Source organism: Cyanistes caeruleus, chromosome Z (assembly GCF_971803275.1).
Source record: "Cyanistes caeruleus chromosome Z, bCyaCae1.hap1.1, whole genome shotgun sequence".
In the NCBI taxonomy this organism is placed as follows: domain Eukaryota; kingdom Metazoa; phylum Chordata; class Aves; order Passeriformes; family Paridae; genus Cyanistes; species Cyanistes caeruleus.
The window spans coordinates 57,487,274-57,504,944 of NC_141732.1; the positions used below are offsets into that span (position 1 = coordinate 57,487,274).

At 39.1% G+C, this 17,671-nt stretch overlaps 2 protein-coding genes, 1 long non-coding RNA gene and 1 other non-coding gene across 7 annotated transcripts in view; 2 read left to right on the forward strand and 2 right to left on the reverse strand.

The window, feature by feature from the left end:
* The window catches only part of AGGF1 (angiogenic factor with G-patch and FHA domains 1), a 27,143-nt gene extending 19,420 nt beyond the window's left edge, over positions 1 to 7,723 (forward strand). Inside the window, 7 exon segments of the mRNA XM_086869224.1 lie at positions 732 to 783; positions 2,712 to 2,813; positions 3,167 to 3,332; positions 3,578 to 3,660; positions 4,674 to 4,801; positions 5,719 to 5,818; positions 6,629 to 7,723. Of these exon segments, the coding sequence (XP_086725350.1) occupies positions 732 to 783; positions 2,712 to 2,813; positions 3,167 to 3,332; positions 3,578 to 3,660; positions 4,674 to 4,801; positions 5,719 to 5,818; positions 6,629 to 6,829 (832 nt within the window). The 3' untranslated portion in view covers positions 6,830 to 7,723.
* Positions 7,636 to 9,974, reverse strand: LOC147648466 (uncharacterized). Its single transcript, XR_015281006.1, has 3 exons — positions 9,684 to 9,974; positions 8,176 to 8,683; positions 7,636 to 7,884 (listed from the first exon to the last, which is right to left on the reverse strand). It is a non-coding gene; the product is annotated as an uncharacterized LOC147648466 (long non-coding RNA).
* LOC111941539 (small nucleolar RNA SNORA47) lies at positions 8,895 to 9,023 on the reverse strand. The gene has a single exon (XR_002870094.2). It is a non-coding gene; the product is annotated as a small nucleolar RNA SNORA47 (small nucleolar RNA).
* Positions 9,968 to 17,671, forward strand: part of PDE8B (phosphodiesterase 8B) — a 98,496-nt gene continuing 90,792 nt past the window's right edge. Inside the window, exons 1-2 of one of the 4 annotated variants that reach the window (XM_086869223.1) lie at positions 9,968 to 10,010; positions 10,076 to 10,142. The gene's annotated coding sequence lies outside the window, so the exon portion shown is untranslated. Of the gene's footprint in view, positions 10,143 to 17,671 lie in introns of all 4 variants that reach the window. The other 3 variants (XM_086869217.1, XM_023944613.2, XM_023944610.2) reach the window with 3 other exon arrangements.

A 17,671-nucleotide genomic window follows, 5' to 3' on the forward strand; every position in this document is an offset into this window, starting at 1 on the left:
TTAGTGATAACTTGACGTTGTGACTGTGCCCCAGTGGCAGCATAGCTGCAAGCTCTCCTTTGAAAACTTGTTTCCTAGAAATTAAGTCAATTTGCCCCAGGCCACTGAAGTACTATTTTTTCAGAAATGGAAGAACGCCCCTCAGAAATTCAGGACCTCTAGGAAGCATATCCTAGACTTCCTCACACACTGAAATTTCAGTAGGCTCTGTTCATTTGCTTTCAATAATAAGCTGGTTTGTGCTCGACTGTATGCATTCTTACTGTTCTAAATCTGGCTCGTTGTGGATGATGAATTTAATTATGATGTAAAGCTTTCTTCCATGCTTACTGAAAACTTCACCCTGGAAAAGCTGTTTCTATCTAATAGATAGATGTGTTTTGATTTGCTCTTAAAGGCTGAGTCCACGCATATATGAAGATCAACTGACAGCTGTGCTTTGAATTTGCATATAGGTCTTATACTAACTGCATTGCTTTTTAGTATAAGAATCTAATACACAAATCCTTTCTTCCCTCTGCATTGTTTTGATAACAAAAAATGCAAGGGACATTTGGAAGCAAGTCTTTACATTGTGTATACAGCAACACATTATTTTGTATCTGAAAAAATTCCTAATAGTTTAGAAAAGAAATATGATATTACAGTTCAACTGAAATATATCTTTCATAAGCCACTTGTAAGACCTATTTCTACTTTGTTGTGATTTGTATATCAAATTGCCTTTCCAGAGAAAAAGATGTTGGACACACACTTCAGATTCCTGAAGTTGGAGTCAGTAAGGTAACTCTTGTTCATGTCTGCTGAAAGGTAGATCAGAAGACATAAATGTATGAATGAAGCTTTAGATTTCATGGTTTTAAAGCTGGAACATTGTATTAATTTTTTGAAAGAACTTTCGCAATGAGATAGGGGTTTAGCCAGACTAGAAATTAGAGAAAAGGAAAACATACACTATTTTACTTAATGGGAAATTAAACACAAACAACAGTGTGTTTTCAAAATCTTTAGGTCTTTAATTTCATAGTTATTGAGCTTGAGGAAAAACCCTGTTAAGTACTAATGGTATATAATTTTTTCATGTCAGATAGTAAGAATTTCTTTACCAAGTAATGCAATCCTTGCAATTTTGCTCAGAGCAAAAGGATTTTTTTTTTTTTTTCAAATAACTGTGGAAATTATGTACAGGAAGTTTGAAAAATTAACATAATTCCTTTCAATGATAGATTGAATGGAAATTCCTGTTATAAATTCTGTGCTCTGTTTTACTAAATACTTCAACACAGACCCTCAATACAGCACTCCTAATAGAAGAAAATTGTACATTAACAAAGTTGTGTCATCCAAACAAAAAACTGGTTAAAAAAAATCAGTAAATGCAAGTATCTCATGAAACGCACTTTACTGTGTCTATTTTAAACAATAGTTCTCATTAATCAGCCATTATATTTCATAGTGAATAATTTCCAGAGTAAATATTTCCCTGCTATTAATAAGTTTTTCAGGCATGTGTTTGAAACTGGGCAAATAAGCCAAAAGGCTTTTATTTTTCTGTAACGTTACCTTTTTAGTACTTCACTGGTACTGACAGTTTATATAAGAAGTTACTTCACTTTTCAGATAAGGAGTCAAAGGTGAAAAAATAAATTACAGATCTGCAGAAATGAAAAATAGTGTTTTCCTCACTATTTTTACTTCTTAGCTGTGGTCAACTTTGGTGTTTGCTTTTCTTGAGTGGAAAGTGAGATTTTAAAAAATGCTACATCCTTCAGATTTAGCCTCTTTAGAAGACATTTAAGTTATATTCTGTAAAGCAGAAGCAGGAAATAAAGCATCTATTGAATGAACCAGTTGGTCTCCATCATTATGGGAACATTCTCATAGTAAGAAATGCAAGCCAATCTTCAATTATTTTTTTTTTAATACTAAAACCAGCAACTACAATTGCTCTAAATTGTCACATTCTCTAGACTTACTGCTTGTACTGGAAGTTCTAGTAGGTTGGAGAAGTTGGTACTTTGGTTTGTACAGTGTCCTTTTTTTGGGGTAGTGTGTATCTTTATGAATTTGGCCAGGAGTTGTGCTTTTTCTGGTCTGTGTGGGCTTTGGAGCAATACCACCTATACAGAACTGTAACAAAGACAAGAAATCCTCATTTATTAGTCTCAATATCAGAACAGAGATAAAAGAAACAGCAAAAGATTGGTACTGATTGTGTCCTAAGGATGCAGGAGAAGGTGAATTGTGTGAAAAGCATGGCATTTAGGGAGTCATTTCAGATATGAAAGACCAAGTGAATGGCAGCAGAATGAGATCTTTTTTTTAAATGAGAGTGCTATGAAACACCTTACAAGCAAAAAGCCTGTTATTTAGAAGAAGAGTTAAGAAGGCTGTATTACTGAATCTTGCAGTTCTTTAAGTAAAGCATACTCGCCACATTGGAAGAATATAGTTGTCCAGTACTGAATCAGCTTATGAGCAGAATAGTTACATGATTAACTATATATGTCAGCTCATGCTGTTGTGGCACATCCATTTACATTTCACAAGAATGAAATCATAAGATGTGAAATACTTCATTAAACTTAGAATACCAGAGCCTCTCATATTAAAGGTCTCAAAGTATATTCTGAAATCTTACCTTTAAACAACATATAAGTTGTGAAGTATTCACTTAACAAGAATATTTAACTCAGGCTTCTGTTTGTCAGTTTCATGCAGAAGTATATTTTGACCACGATTTGCAAAATTATGTTCTTGTGGATCAAGGCAGTCAGAATGGAACAGTTGTTAATGGAAATCAGATTCTCCAGGTGAGTACCTATTGTTTTAGTGGTTTATAATTACAGAAAACTAATCTTGTTGTAATTTTGAATGTTTTACAACAAATCACTTAGAATGGCATTGTATGTCTTCTTTCATACATTAATGCCTGCCTTGATTCCCTTCTGATTTTAAGATCACTTGGAGAACTTAATGTTTGTTTATACTAGGAAAAATCCACTATGGTTGCAGTTAGCTAGAGTGAAATACCCACTGTAGTTAAACAGTTGCCTACATTTGTGAAACCAAACTGAACTTACGAGTTGCCGTCATTGTGCATGAAATAGAGTTCGTGTCCTTCATGAGCAGTTAACTTGGCTGCCAAAACTTTCTTTTACTGTAGCCTAAAACAAAGTGTGATCCCTACATCCTGGAGCATGGAGATGAGGTGAAGATTGGCGAAACTGTGCTTTCTTTTCATATTCACCCCGGCAGTGATACTTGTGATGGATGTGAACCAGGACAAGTTAGAGCACATCTTCGCCTGGACAAGAAAAAAGAGTCTTCTGGTTAGTCATATAATCACAGGATGCATTTTTTCTTGTGGCTGTTTACTTTAAAAACATAATAATGAGTTCAGTTTTTATAAAATTTTCTTGTCTACTGGGAATAGTTGTCAATAATGATATATTTTCTTCTTGGTATATGTGTCTGTGTACAATAATGGCAGAACAAAAATTCTCTCATTTGTCTTCCGATTCAAAACATTGTTACATTAGTAATTACAAATTCAATCCTGTGTTCCTCCCTTTAGTTTGTCCAGCACTTAGCAAAGAAGAGAGAGAGTTGGTCAGAAGAAAAGCATTAAAACAAATACGGGTAAAATATGGTTTACAGGTGAGTTTGCAGTAGAAGTTGATTAAGTTTTTGTAATCTTGTGGTTCTTACCTTTTTTTGTGCTTTTTGATTCCTGTTTTAAGCCAAGGACTTATTTGAATAAGGGAAGTTTTCTAATGCCCTTTAGCTTAGCATGGTTTTTCTTTTGTACCCTAAATTCTTATTTTTTACAAACTTCTACAAAGAAAGATGATGGTAACAGGGCATGAAAGTCCCATTGAAAATTAGAAGGAAGATCCTTTCAAAGTGTACAAGATTCCTAATCCTTTTGATGTTAAGATTTTGCAAGATACTTATATTTGTATTTCTGGAGATTAAGTTTTCACTGAATTGCAGTCCTAGATTTCATTCGGAAAGGAACATAATGAGCAACTGAAAAAAACATGGAAGGAAATGGGAATTTTTTTTGGTTTTTAAGTCCATAGAAGAATACCAACCTGAACATACAGACAATATAATATATATGTATTCAAATTACTTGTGTTGTAGAGATAATTTTAACTATGCAGTTGCTTCCAGCATTTGTACTAAATATTCATGTAGAAAACAGAATGCCATCATTTCTATCAAATTTTTCTGGTACCAAAATAATATTGATACAGAATCTGTAAACATACTTAATTCTGTAATTTATTCTGAAAAAAACTAGTTGCTGAGGAACAGGCTAAATGTTTATATAAAAAGCCAGTGGCATGTCTACATGGTTTTCTCCTTAATATGGAGAGATGTACCTTCTCTTGGTATGAAGACTGAAAGAAAATCTGTTACTTTATTTTCAGCTTCTGAGAATTTACTGAATTTGGCAATATTATGTGATATTGGCAATAATGTGGTTTACAAGGTGTGTCTGTAAGCTAAGAAAAAGTGAGGACTGCAGGTTTTGTTACAAGATTTAGAATTAATAAAAAAGACTGAAGCTGGCATACTTTTGGAGAGAAAAAGGGAAGTTAACATAAACAAAGAATTTAAACCCTGCTCTCTTTGTCTTAATGCAATTTAATCTTCTTGGAAAGAACACAGAATATGAAGACAACAAGGCAGTGAAAAATCCAAAGTACAAAGACAGAGCAGGAAAACGCAGAGAGACCGTTGGAAGTGAAGGGACCTTCCAGAGAGATGATAGTTCAGCTTCTGTTCATATGTAAGTTGGGAGTGGGGGCAAGTATTCCATGTCCTTCTCTTGTGAATCTTAAAAAAATGATAAAATAGGTATCAATTTGTTACTAGCATGCAGTTTGTTAGATTACAAATTACCTGTATATATTTTGTTAGGAGACCTAGAAAATTTTAAGCTTTTCACAGTCCCCATTTAATGTGGTTTTATTTATTAACTCCTCACCTTCCATATAAAATGTACTTTATATATTTTATGTATATATATGTATATATTCCATATATTTTTATATGGAAGATGAGGAATTAAGGGTGGCAGTAAGGAAGCTTCCTTACCAACTCAAAATTGTAAAGAACTCCCCAGCTGCACAACTGACATCGCTGTTTTTCAAGTGGCTCAATTGTTATTTTTCCTATTCAATCACACTAATAGTACACATGCAGATTTCTCACCTACAGCTTCTCTCACTGTCAATATCCAGCCGCTCATAGGACATGTGTTTACATACCTCTCTAATGACACTTGATGTTCCTTCAGTTGTTACTTTGCCTTTGTAGCTGTAGTTGGGAATTTTTTTTTTAAGAATCGTGAACTTGTAGGTGCTAATAAAAGTGTGCAATGATTTAGTAGGTGCAGTAGGATTAATTGGGAGCAATACTAGCTTTTCCATTTTGTAATCCATACCCTTCTCCCCGTGATGTATCTTTTAACTCCTAAAGCATGCAAGTAGTTCAGGAGTTTTGAGAAAGCTGATATTGACCAGGAGCCTGTTAACCAAAGCTATTCTTGGAGGAACTTGTGAAAGGTAGCAAAGATCTTATGGATAGCTCTTAATGGACTAATTCCTGGTTTCTGTATGTATGCACATTTCTGTTGTTCAGTATTTGAAAGCATACTCTTAATATTAACTCTTGCTTATCAGTTATCTTAAACTTTCTTCAAAGTGAAATCAGCAACAGCAACAAAGGACATAAAATGTTGGAGAAGATGGGATGGAAGAAGGGGGAAGGTCTGGGAAAGGATGGTGGTGGCATGAAGGATCCGGTAGGTGTTTCAAATTTTCATTTGAACCAAAAATAATAGAAATGTATTTGTAGTGAAAAGTATGTAATTGTATGCCACTATTCACTTGAAATTCATCAAAACTCTGATTTGGGAGGAATAATCTCAGTAGGACTAATCTCAAATTATTTTTTTCTTTGATTAATGAGTTATTTTGAAATTTCTCAGTAGTGTTGTCCCTTCACTACACTGTATTCATTAGAAAACTAAGCAAAGGAGGACAGACAGCTTCTAGCCATTGAATTAATAATCTCATATTTGAATTCTAGAGGAAATTTGAATCATTTAAGTGACATGAATTGAAGATCAGTTTAGGGTGCAATTCTTTCTCAGAGAGTGCTGTAGCACAGAAAGCTAGATGATGGGCACTGAGAGGGGAAAAGCTGGAAGTCACTGTAGCCAGCAAGTTGTGGGCCTCTGTGGCAGCCACATTAGCCCCATTTTTGTCACCAGAGATGTGTTGTCTTTTGGCAGTAGTGCTGCTCAGAGCCACACCGTGCCCTGTTTTGTCAAACAAGCCAGCATAGGGATCATAAGCTTCTCACTTGGTGAGGTATATCTCACAATAATGTTAGTGGCAAGGGACATCATTCAGGACTCTAGATCATAGTTCCAGAGGTGGTGATGTGACACATCATTTTCCTGGTACTGTTCATGTATTATCTAGGCATTTTGGAACATGAAAGGGAAGTGCTGGGCGAGAGAGGGGTGGAATGTGTATTAGAAAAACAGAAGTTGTAGTATTTAGAATACCTAACTTGCAATTATAACAATATTTCATGTATTTGACAGATCCAACTGGAGTTACATCAGAAGCATGCCGGTTTAGGAACCAGGAGACCAACCTCAATTGAAGATGTTCAGCTTGTCCAGAGCAAGAATAAAAAGAACTGGGATAAAGCAAGAGAGAGATTTGCTGAAAACTTCCAAGACCCTAAACCACAAAGGGATACACCTAAGAGTACACCTTGGGTTAGAGGGACTGTAGACTGAAGTATCTAGTCACACAGCAAGGTAATTCCGAGTATAAATAGTTGGGAGAGAATTTATTTTTTATTCTTTTTGCTTTTGCTAAAGCAGGAGTTTGGGTATATGTAAAATACAGTTGTGGATTCCAGATTAACTCTGTTATGTTAATTTGTTTTCTGTAGTCTTCATGCTTTTATACACATTTTTAATAAGATATGAATGGAGTTTAGAGGGATATTCAAATTTAAGTACTTGAAAATTACTTTCATCACAAGCAGGAATCTTCTGTTGGTTTTTTTACACCTCACAGAAAGTTATGCAAAACATCTGTAACACTTAAATATGATACCTTTAATATCTGAACAGTGGTTTAAAATCAAGATGAAAAAATGAATCCCCTAGATTCCTAGTAAAAATGTACCATATTGCTGTTTCTTCATGTTTTCCATGAAGTGCTCAACAAGAGACACACCACAAATTCATACAGTTCAGTATTAGCTACAGGTTTTAGCATATATTTGGCAAAGGAAAAGGGGGTAAATGCTTGTTTTTAAATGATTCATCATTACTGTTCAAAAACACCATTGTCCATGAAATAAACTACCAGCATTAGTGAAGAAAACAATGTTCAGAGACAGCTTGTAGCAAAATTTTCTTCTGTGAAGAACTTGTGTGAGATTTGTTTAGTAAATCTGTATCATGCCTTTAAAAAGGGAGGTATGTTTAGAAAACTGCTGTCTGTTTGTATTTATTAAATTCTTTTTCTGATACATCCATTGCTGGCAATGGAGTTTATGCCAGAAAAAAAAACAAACAACACAAACAACTGATTTTTGATGGGGAAGGATTTCCAAACTGAAACTAAAAGATTGGTATTTATTGAATGTTCCTAAACACAATAAATCATTGTCAATTTAAGCAGTGTGCTTCTTCATACTGTCTTGTCCATATGTTGAAGTCTTCCTCTAAAATTGAGTAAAACTTAATCCCACTTTGTTCAAGTTGAAGTTCTGGTACTTGTGCAAGGAAACACGGTAGTCTCACCACCCTACCAGATCATGCCAGGCAAATTTGAAGCACTGTGGAGTAAAACCAGAACAAGTTACCAGGCATTTGTCTTAATCGAGACACACACAGTATAAAGCAAAAGGTTTGAGCTATTATTTAAACATGCCCATGCTTACAACCTGAAGCACACCTTACTTCTGCAGACAGAGGTGAAAATAGATTATCCGCACTCAATATGTGGAGCAGCTTAACTAAAATGAGGTCACTATTTGCCATTGTAAGCAGTTAGTTTTCTACTGACTTAGTGGTAGACATGTATTATTGCTTTTACAATAATATACAAGTATTGCTGTATTACGTACTTTGCTGTTGCATTCCTTTTCATTGGCAACTTCACATTTTCAGTGGCTTTTTCTAGCTCTGAAAATACGTTGTTCTGTAAGTTCTGTTCTGTACTTGTTAAGTTTTAGTTCACCATTTATCTAAAAAGCTGCTCCTGCTAGTAGGAGAAAAAAAATGCTGTATTCTATAATACTTTTTTTGTTTCTTTTTCTTTTTACATCTCTGTAGTCTTCAGAGTAAATCAAACTATAAATCTTTATTTGATTTACTTTGATGTACTAATTGTAACTTTCCCTGTCCCCAGTTATTCAAGTGTAACAGCTCTAAGAACAGTGAATCAACAAGTTTGCATTTCATGAAGTTTTTGAAGTAAGACATCATTTGCCTTCTGTGAGAGGCATGGTGTCACGCAGTCAAGACTGACTGCTTTCAGTACTGCAGCTTCCTCTTTCAGCAGTTCCATATAAAAGGCTGAAGCTTAGTCTTGGTTCAGTGTTGGTGTGACAAATTCTATTCTCTTGATGCTGCCTAGGGAAGTGGAAATACACAGATTGTTAACAAAACAACTGGAAGTAAGTTTGAGTAATCTTCATCAAGCAGTTGTGTGCCTTAATTATTGGGTAGGAAGACTTGTATTGGCTAAATATGACTTTTCATCCTTTACCTTAGTGACCTCCTAAAAAATTTTAAGTACAAATGAGTCAGGTGAAAATCACCAATTTTGTGCAAGCCTTATGTGCAAATGCAGTACTGCTTTCCCTCATGTCAGAAGGGGAACATGAGTTGCTATTGCACTCTTATAATTTTGGAGGCTATAACCAGTAAGATACAGCATAAAATTTAACTGTCTTACCTTCTCAGTCCTCCAACCATCCTGTTGCCTTTCCCACCTTATGATACTTAGAGTTGCTTTTTTATACAGCCAAAGTTTTAGCTGTTTGCTTTATATATAAATACTGCTAGTGATACATATAATCCTAAAGGTCTTAAGGATAAAATTAATCCGTTTATATAAATAATTTTCTATAGTCCTCACAGTGGGTTTTGCCAATTTAGCTAACATATTTCTGAAATTTAAACTAAAGACTAGTAGGTACATTCTTATCTCAAGATCTGAACAATACAGCTGGCACATAAAAACACGGAGTGCAATCAGTATTGTGTGCAAGGCCCTGAACTATCTGCATACGAACTGCTTTTACAAAACATATCGTAGGATGAAACTGGAGTGTTTGCTTGAGCAAAGCTGCTGCAGCTGGTTGTGTTTAGTGAAAGACTGATGCTTTCTGCCAGCAGATAACTAATCCACAGCAGCAGGAAGAGATAAAAACCAGCATCTTGGTTTCCAAAAGGATCTACTGAAAGGTGCATTACAATGGAATTTTTTCCCGTGTGACCTTTTTCCAAGAGCTGCGACCTCTTAACGTGAGATTTTTTTTTTTTTTTTCTCAGCGAGTTTATGATTTCTAAACGGGTTTCATCTGGACCTTATTTTAATCCAGCAATGCCTCTCTGTTGATGAACATACCTGCGTACGGGTTTACAGTAGCAGTGATCCTTATTCAACACACCAGGGCACCATCCCCTCTCCTCCGTCCGCACCCCAGTGTCCCGGTGTCATTTCAGCGCTGCAAACAGGACACATGCTGCCTCCCCTGCCGCTCCTCGTTTAATAGGGCGGGGGAAGACACGGGGGTGGCGGCCTGTGTTCCTGCGCTGTGCCGGGAGGCCGCGCAGCGAGCCGGGCGCCACAACACTTCCCGCCGCCGGCAGCGGCCCCGCGCCCGCCGCCAGCCTCCGCCCCGCCGCCATCTTGCCTGGCCTCAGGGCGCGGGGGAAGAGCGGAGCGGGGCCCGCCCAGCCCGGCGCGGCCTCGGCCGGCACCGCCCCGCCCGGGCCTTTCACCGCCGGGCTGGGCAGCGGCACGGCGGCGGGATGTGCCCCTGAGCGGCGTGCTGATGTCCTGCTCTGCAGATCAGGAGTGAAGGTGGTAGGGGCGTCACATTACCAGAGGGCAAGCAGACAAACGAAAACGGCACCCATAGATAGTAATTTAAAAGTACACCTATGTAACTTTTTTTTACATTTAGACTTATAAATGATCCTATGAACGAACGAGTGTTGTCTCAAGAGTAATAGTGAGAAAGTTGCCAGGAAGAGCCAGCACAGCCCACCAAGGGAGCCAGCACAGCAGTAGTCTCAGAGCACCTTATTCGCACAGACCTGACTTGTAAATTAAATCTGCTGTGCCCTTCTCATCTGTTGTAAAAAGCCTTACAGCCCGTGCTCCTTAGGCTATCCAGGCCCTCTCTTCATCTTTCTATCCTTTTCTGCCCAAGGACAGTGGTGTTTCCTTGGCAGTCTTATGGCAAGCCTGGTTCTTACTGCAGATGGTGTGCTTTGGCCTGAGCTTCATGGGACTGAAAGTTCTCAGATTGTCAAGCTAGAATGTGTAGCAATCTGAAACTTGCACAAAAACCTGTTCACCTCCAACATTTTCCTCCTTTAGCCCTTAGTTGTTTCCTCTGGCTAATTTTTTTCTTCTAGAGAATCAGATTTCATTTAGCTGCTTTCTACACATCAAAATACAATGTGCTGATTAAGTAAAACTGTGACACTTGAGGTGCCACAATCAGATTGCTTACTGGGCTTGTTTTCACAGCCTTTTATCCTCTTTACTCAGCCTGTACCACCACCAGGGAGGAATAGTCTAAAGTGCCCAGTGATGTTGAGTAAGGCTTATTGTGAATCAAAATTATAGGTTCTCTTCCATAACTTCATTGGCAAATCCCTAGTCTTTCAGTTTGATTCTTTAGCTATGCACTGGAAATAATACTATATTTTCCCCTTTTCAGAGGTATTTAGAAAGCAACCAGTTCTATGTGGCCCTGCTTAAGCAGGGAGTTGGACAAGATGATCACCAGAGGTTCTTTCCAGCCTCAGCTGCTTTGCAACTCCGTTATTACCACAGAAGGTGCAATGAAGAACTGATTGACATTTGGATATTGCAGGGGAGAGGCCGTAGACATATTAGGCAAGCAGAAGGAAGTGTTGAACTCACAATAGTAAGAAAACCAACAAAAAGCCTAAGGAGAGTGGGCAGTTGAAGGCTTGCCAGCAAGGCAAAATCTGCTGACCACTCTGCCTTTCACCAGCTAAGCATGGGATTTATGATCCTACAGAAGTTGCAAGAACAATAAGTATGTTATGAGTCAGAATGGTAAAGATTAAACCAGAGTTTTGGAAATGACTTGGCAGGTTGGCAAGTCCAATATTCCTCTACTGAGCATAACAAAGAAACATAAGTTTAAAAAAAGAAAGTGATACAATCAGTAAGTGGCACAGCAGTGGACCATTTTGTTTTTTTAAATGTTGTCACATGTTTTTTAAGGAGGCATTCTTTGTTGTGTAACATTGTGCAAAGTCCTGGTGTTCCCAAACATTTGCTCAGAGGCAGGTCTGCAGGCAACTATCTATAAATGGATGGTTGGACGGTGTAGTGTAGGTACTCTCATCCTCCACAAATACATTGGCAGGAAAAGTCCCACTGAGGCATATCTGTGATGTATTTTCTGTTTGGAAGTATTTCTGAGAGACTTTCTGAGCTGTGTTGACCAAGAGGTTTGCATTTTTTTGGTTGTGATTGACGTGAGAGAGCAGAGCTTCTGTCTGGGTAAGTTATTTGACCATGAGCAGTTGATACCTATCACACAGTCAATGGGATGTGAACATGGTAACCAGGGGGCACTAGAAGTGGGCTTCTCTGTGTTCAGGTTGAGCACCATATAACTCGGTGGATAAGTGCCCTGTCAAGCAGTTTAGATCTTTTTTAAGCACTTGATGAGAAGGAGAGTATAATTATAACTGGAATGTTCTTGAAAGGAATTTTTTTTTATGCAGTAATTCCACTTTTCATTTTACCATATAAATGCTTCATTTGAGACTTTCACCTTTAAACAATAGAGACTTGACTTGGAAGTTGCTCAGAGTACACAAGTTCCTTAAAATGGCTTTGTCCACTGTATATCTTTAGTGTATTTAAAGACAAATACATTTTCTGATGAATTTGCAATATGTGGAGCTTTATTTCAAACTGAGATGCTCTTTTTGTGCTTTGACTTGATGGAAAAATACACACAGAAGATGACTGTGACTTTCAACTTGACCTGTTTTCCCACGTGTCTGTACATATGGCACCCTGCAGACACCCTACCATTAGGATGACGATTGAAGTCTGCACCTTGCTTGCTCAAATGCCCATTTACGTTGAATTTTGCCGCAGCCAGAGTTGAGTGAAAACGGAATGTGGTTTTAATGCTGTAACCTTTCACACTTCGGAACAAGTTCACACTTGTGAACAAGCTGCTGCATTCCTTCTTCCTCAGGTCTTCTGCAAAAGCTATGTATGCTTATTTGGAGTTATTTGAGTGACGGTAGAACATTGCAAAAATGTTTAAACAACTGTCTACAAAATGTGACATGTTCCTCACCTCTTTCCTCGCTGCCCTGTGGCTTGCATTCAGTGAAGCATTTTCTTTCCCCTAGACACTGCTGACACCTGGCTACAGTAATATGCCAATTCCCAGTATGCACCATTAAAACTAGCGAACTGTTGAAGCCTAGATAAATCACTTTAGTCATTACAAATAAAGATTAAGAAGGCTTAACTGAGTGTAAGGCTCATTTTTAAAATGCTGCAGTAAATGCGTTATCAGGAGACCTTTAAGTTGAGATCTCAATACACTTCAAAGGCCTCCTGTAGCAGCTGGCAGGATTATTAATAGCTGCCACTACTGATTTAGTTAAAGAGTGTGTTTCCTTGGGGGATTTTAACTAATGAGTCATGTCATTTTGTTCACCATAGTTTTTATTTATTTTGCTTTGAAAGAAACAAGTTTCTGTTCACTAGACAGTGTGGCTGGGTTTGACAGCTCAGAAGAGGAACCTACAGATTCTGGAATGTAAGGGTAGGAGCCTCAACTGGGATTTCACCATGACTTCAGTGAGTGTACAATGGATGCCATCACCTAATGATCTGACTGCTGAAGCTCATAGGCCAGTGTTACTAAATAGATAATGACTTGGATGCTGGTACAGAACTCTACACACACATGCACATGCCCTAGCTCTTCAAGCTGGAGGAGAAATCAAAATGCTTGTGTTAGATATGGCAGGAACAAAGTAGTGGTTTGATGCTGTCTGGATGTCAGACACCCACCAAGTCTGCAGTCTCACTACCCTCTGCCAGTGGACAGGAGAGAGAAAATATTACAAAGGGTTCATGGGTAGAGATAAGGACCTGGAGAAGTTGTTCACCAAATACCATTGCAGACAAAACAGACTGAACACGGGGATATTAATTGAATTGATTGCTAACGAAATCGGAGCAGGATAATGAGGAGTAAGATAAAATCTTAAAAACTCCTTCCCCACATCCCTCCCTCCAAGCTTTTCCAAGCTTTACTTCCTACCTGTGCAGGGAAACAGGAAATAGGGGTTACAGTCTGTTCATCACAAGTTGTTCCTGCCACTGCACAGGAAGAGCAGTCCTTCCTCTGCTCCAGTGTGGGGTCCCTCCCATAGGAGGCAGTCCTCCACAAACTTCTCCAATGTGAGTCCATCCTACAGGCAACAGTTCTCCATGAACTGCTCCAGCTTGGGTCCCTTTTCACAGGGCGCAGTCCTTCAGGCACAGTCTGCTCCATTATGGGTCCTCCACAGGGACATAAGTCCTACCAGGAAACCTGCTCCAGCATGAGCTCCTCTTTCTGTGGATCCATTGGTCCCTGCCAGGTCTGTGCTCCAACACAAGTTCCACAGGCTCCTTTCAGGTGTTCACCTGCTCTGATGTGGGGCTCCTCCAGAGGCTGCAGGTGGAACTCTGCTCCACCATGGATCTCCATGGGCTGCAGGGGCACAGCTGCTTCACCATGGGCTGCATCATGGCTGCAGGGGAATCCCAGCTCCAGTGCCTGGGTCATCTTCTTCCCATCCTTCTCCACTGCACAGTTGTTCCTCCCACACATTCTCACTCTGCTACATCTGCACAATAACTTTTTTCCTTTTAAATCTGTTATCCAAGAGACCTTACCACCATTTCTGATTGGCCCAGCCTTGGCCAGCAGTGGGTCCATCTCTGAGCCAGCTTTGTCAGAAATGGGGGAAGCTTCTGGCAGTTTCTCACAGAAGCCACATCTTTTAGCTCCCCTGTTACCAAAATCAGTCCATGCAAACTGAATACATTGTTGATATAGAAGTCTACACACAAATACACATGCCTAACAATTCAAGCTGGAGGAGAAATTTCACAGAATCACAGAATATTCTGAGTTGGAAGGGATCCACAAGGATTATCAAGTCCAGCACTTAAGTGAATGGTCCATATGGGGATCAAACCCACAACGTTGGCATTATTAGCGCTATGCTCTAACTAATTTCATTTTGTGACTTAAAATGGTTATATCAGACTTCACAGGAACATGATACCAAACTGAGAAAATGTGTTCTCCTTTTGCGGCACCATCCTCCTGCCAGCTATGTGTGTTGCACTGCTGCAGTTAGCCAAGGAAGATCTCTCTGTTGTCATTGATTTAGATCCCCTATGTTTGCTCACCTAAACGAAGCATTTACTGGCTGTTTGGATTCAGCATTTTGGGTGACAGCTGCACTAAGAGTTTGTGTTATCATAGTGCTGGCCAAATTGCAGCAATGTTACATGTGTCAGGATACTTGCTTATTTAGAAAACACTGCACTTTTCAGATTGTGTGTATTTCTTTTGGATAATTCCATGTCTTATATTTTTCTACATACAGTTAAAAATATTCTAGAACCTTGAAATACCTAACTCTTGACAGCTGCAGTGGCATGATTTTTTCTACAGGCTTCACTTGGAGTGACTCAATTGACAGTTAGGAATGATTTTACAAAGTGTATTTTTGAATCCATAAGGCTCATTTAGAGTAAAAAATCCTTTTATGCAAAGTAAAGATACAAATCTTCACTTTAGGCTTTCAGAATGTTATTTTTCACCAGCTAGTTGCCACTCTTAAGTTTTTGTTGATTATGTAACAATGGGATATTATTTCATTGATGGTTGCATCTGTTTGTTTATTGGGGATTTTTAATGTTGACACCTCTTTGAGTTCAATGCAGTTACTTGGAATTTATCCTAATATTAATAAGAATAGAAATTCATTCCTAGTCCTAGATCCTCAGAATGTGAGATAGTAACCAAAGCCAAAACATGTCTGAGCACACTGATACTTCACAAAGAAAATCAACATGAAGAGAATGTTGTTATCATTGCTCTAAGGCCCTCAAGTGTTGCAGAAATGCAAGAACTGTAGTTTCCAGTTGTTGACTGCTTTAACTACATGTTGCTAAAACTGTGATCTCAATGAAGTTTTCTTGCTTTATGATTTAATATATAAATATATTGTCATGTCCTCTTTACTCTCAGAGTCCCTAGCTTTTACTGCACAGGACAGAATAGATTTAGCAAGAAAGCAACTGGATCAGATTTTTTGCCTTCTGTTTCCCTTTTCGCAGTCATGTCTCCTATTCACATCTTCTGACCTGCAGCAAAAATCTCATATTGTTCCTTGGGTGCACCCATTTCATCACTGGGATTCCCATGCTGTCTGGTCTGCACTCAACATCAGCACACTTAAAACCAGTGCATGAACATGAGGCTGAAGAAGCTGCAGTAAGTGGCGGCAGCAGTTGAATTAATGACTCTTTTGTGATTTAAAATGTAAGCACATCTGCTACCTACTATTTTCAAGTGATAGAATCATGGGTTCATAAAATAGTTTGGGTTCCAAAGGACCTTAAAGATCTAGTTCCACACTCTGCCATGGACAAGGAAGCCTTCCAGTAGATCAGGTTGCTCTATCCAACCTGGCCTTTAACATTTCCAGGGATGGGGCATCCACAGCTTCCCTGAGCAACTTCTTCCAGTGCCTCAATGCACTCAAAGTAACGAATTCTTCCAGGTATCTAATACAAACTATCCTCTTTCAGTTCAAAGCCATTTCCCCCTGTCCTATAATTACACTCCATGTAAAAAACCCTCCCCATCTTTTCTGGAGGTCTCCCTTAGGTACTGGGACATATCCCCTTCTGCAAACTGAACAACCCCAACTTTCTCATCTTTTTCACATAACAGAGGTGCTACAGCTCCTCCTGATCAGGCCCTTCTCTGGATCTGCTCCAGCAGGTTCATGTCTTATGCTGGAGGCACCTCCCATGTGTTGAGGCCCCTCATGACACCACAAAGCTTGGTGCCATCAGCCAAGCTGCTGATGGTGCACCTGATCCCACTGTCTGTGTCCCTGACAAAGATGTTACATAATACTGGCCCCAGTGCAGACCCCTGAGGAGCACCACTCGTCACTCCTCTCCACTGGACTCCTGGCATTGGCCTCAACTCTTTGAGCAGGACCGTTCAGGCAATTCCTTATCCACTGTGTGGTCCACCTGTCAAATCCAGGTCTCTCCACTCTATAGCCAAAGGTGTGCATGGAAGCATCAAACGTTTTGCACAGCTCCAGTTATATGACATTGCCTTATCCACTGATGCTGGAGGCTGCCAAAATTATCAGGCATTATTTGTCCTTAGTGAAGCCATGTTGACCATCATGTTGGTAACTGACATACGTAAAGTCTATGAAGAAGCTTTAGTGCTTTGATGCACAAAACCAGTCTTTGAAAGCTCTTAACATTCATTACATGGTCAATGTCTTACTGTGCTACAGTCTTCCAGAAGAGGTGAAAGTCCAAGATCTTTGGACTGTTAAAGTTTCCATCAGGCATTCAACACACGTGGAAGACTTTGACCAAATTTCAGCCTTAAGGATTGCAATTTCCATTGGATAAATTTCACGTGCCAAACTTTCCCTATGCTTTTCCCAGTTGTTTCATGTCGAAAATGATCATGCTTTAGCTGTCCACTGGCATACAATTGCCTTTTTCCTGTAGGGCACTGATATTATCACCAGGGGTGCAAAAGGTGGAGACCACTTAATATCCAGCATGGCCATCTAAGTAGGGATTATGATCAGAGTAATGTCACAGAGGAACACACCCATACAACACCTCCCAGGAGCAGAAAACAGGCCTGACATGGCCTGTTAAAGGTTGTTGAGGTAGAGGCACCCTGAAGATATGCAGAGAATCTGTTATGACCAATCTGGTGGTTTCAATATTCCTTGTAATTGCAGTCACAATTGAAAATTCAGCTGCCTATTTGGCTGATGGTCAGAGGGACATGAGACCTAGGTTTTCTCAGGTTGGAAAAGTGACATATACATCTCTGCCCTCATGATGAAAGCCCTTCTTCTACCTGTAGGAGGAGTACTAGAAATTTTGGAAAGGCTGATTTCACCAAGAAATGGCAGTGGGTTTTCTGATTACTTAGACCTTCATATAAATAATCTAAGCATTTATTTGCTCTTCAGAAACCTCTTTGTCTGTGCATGCCCTCCTCTCAGGTTCTACTGTGCCAGAAGTTGGAA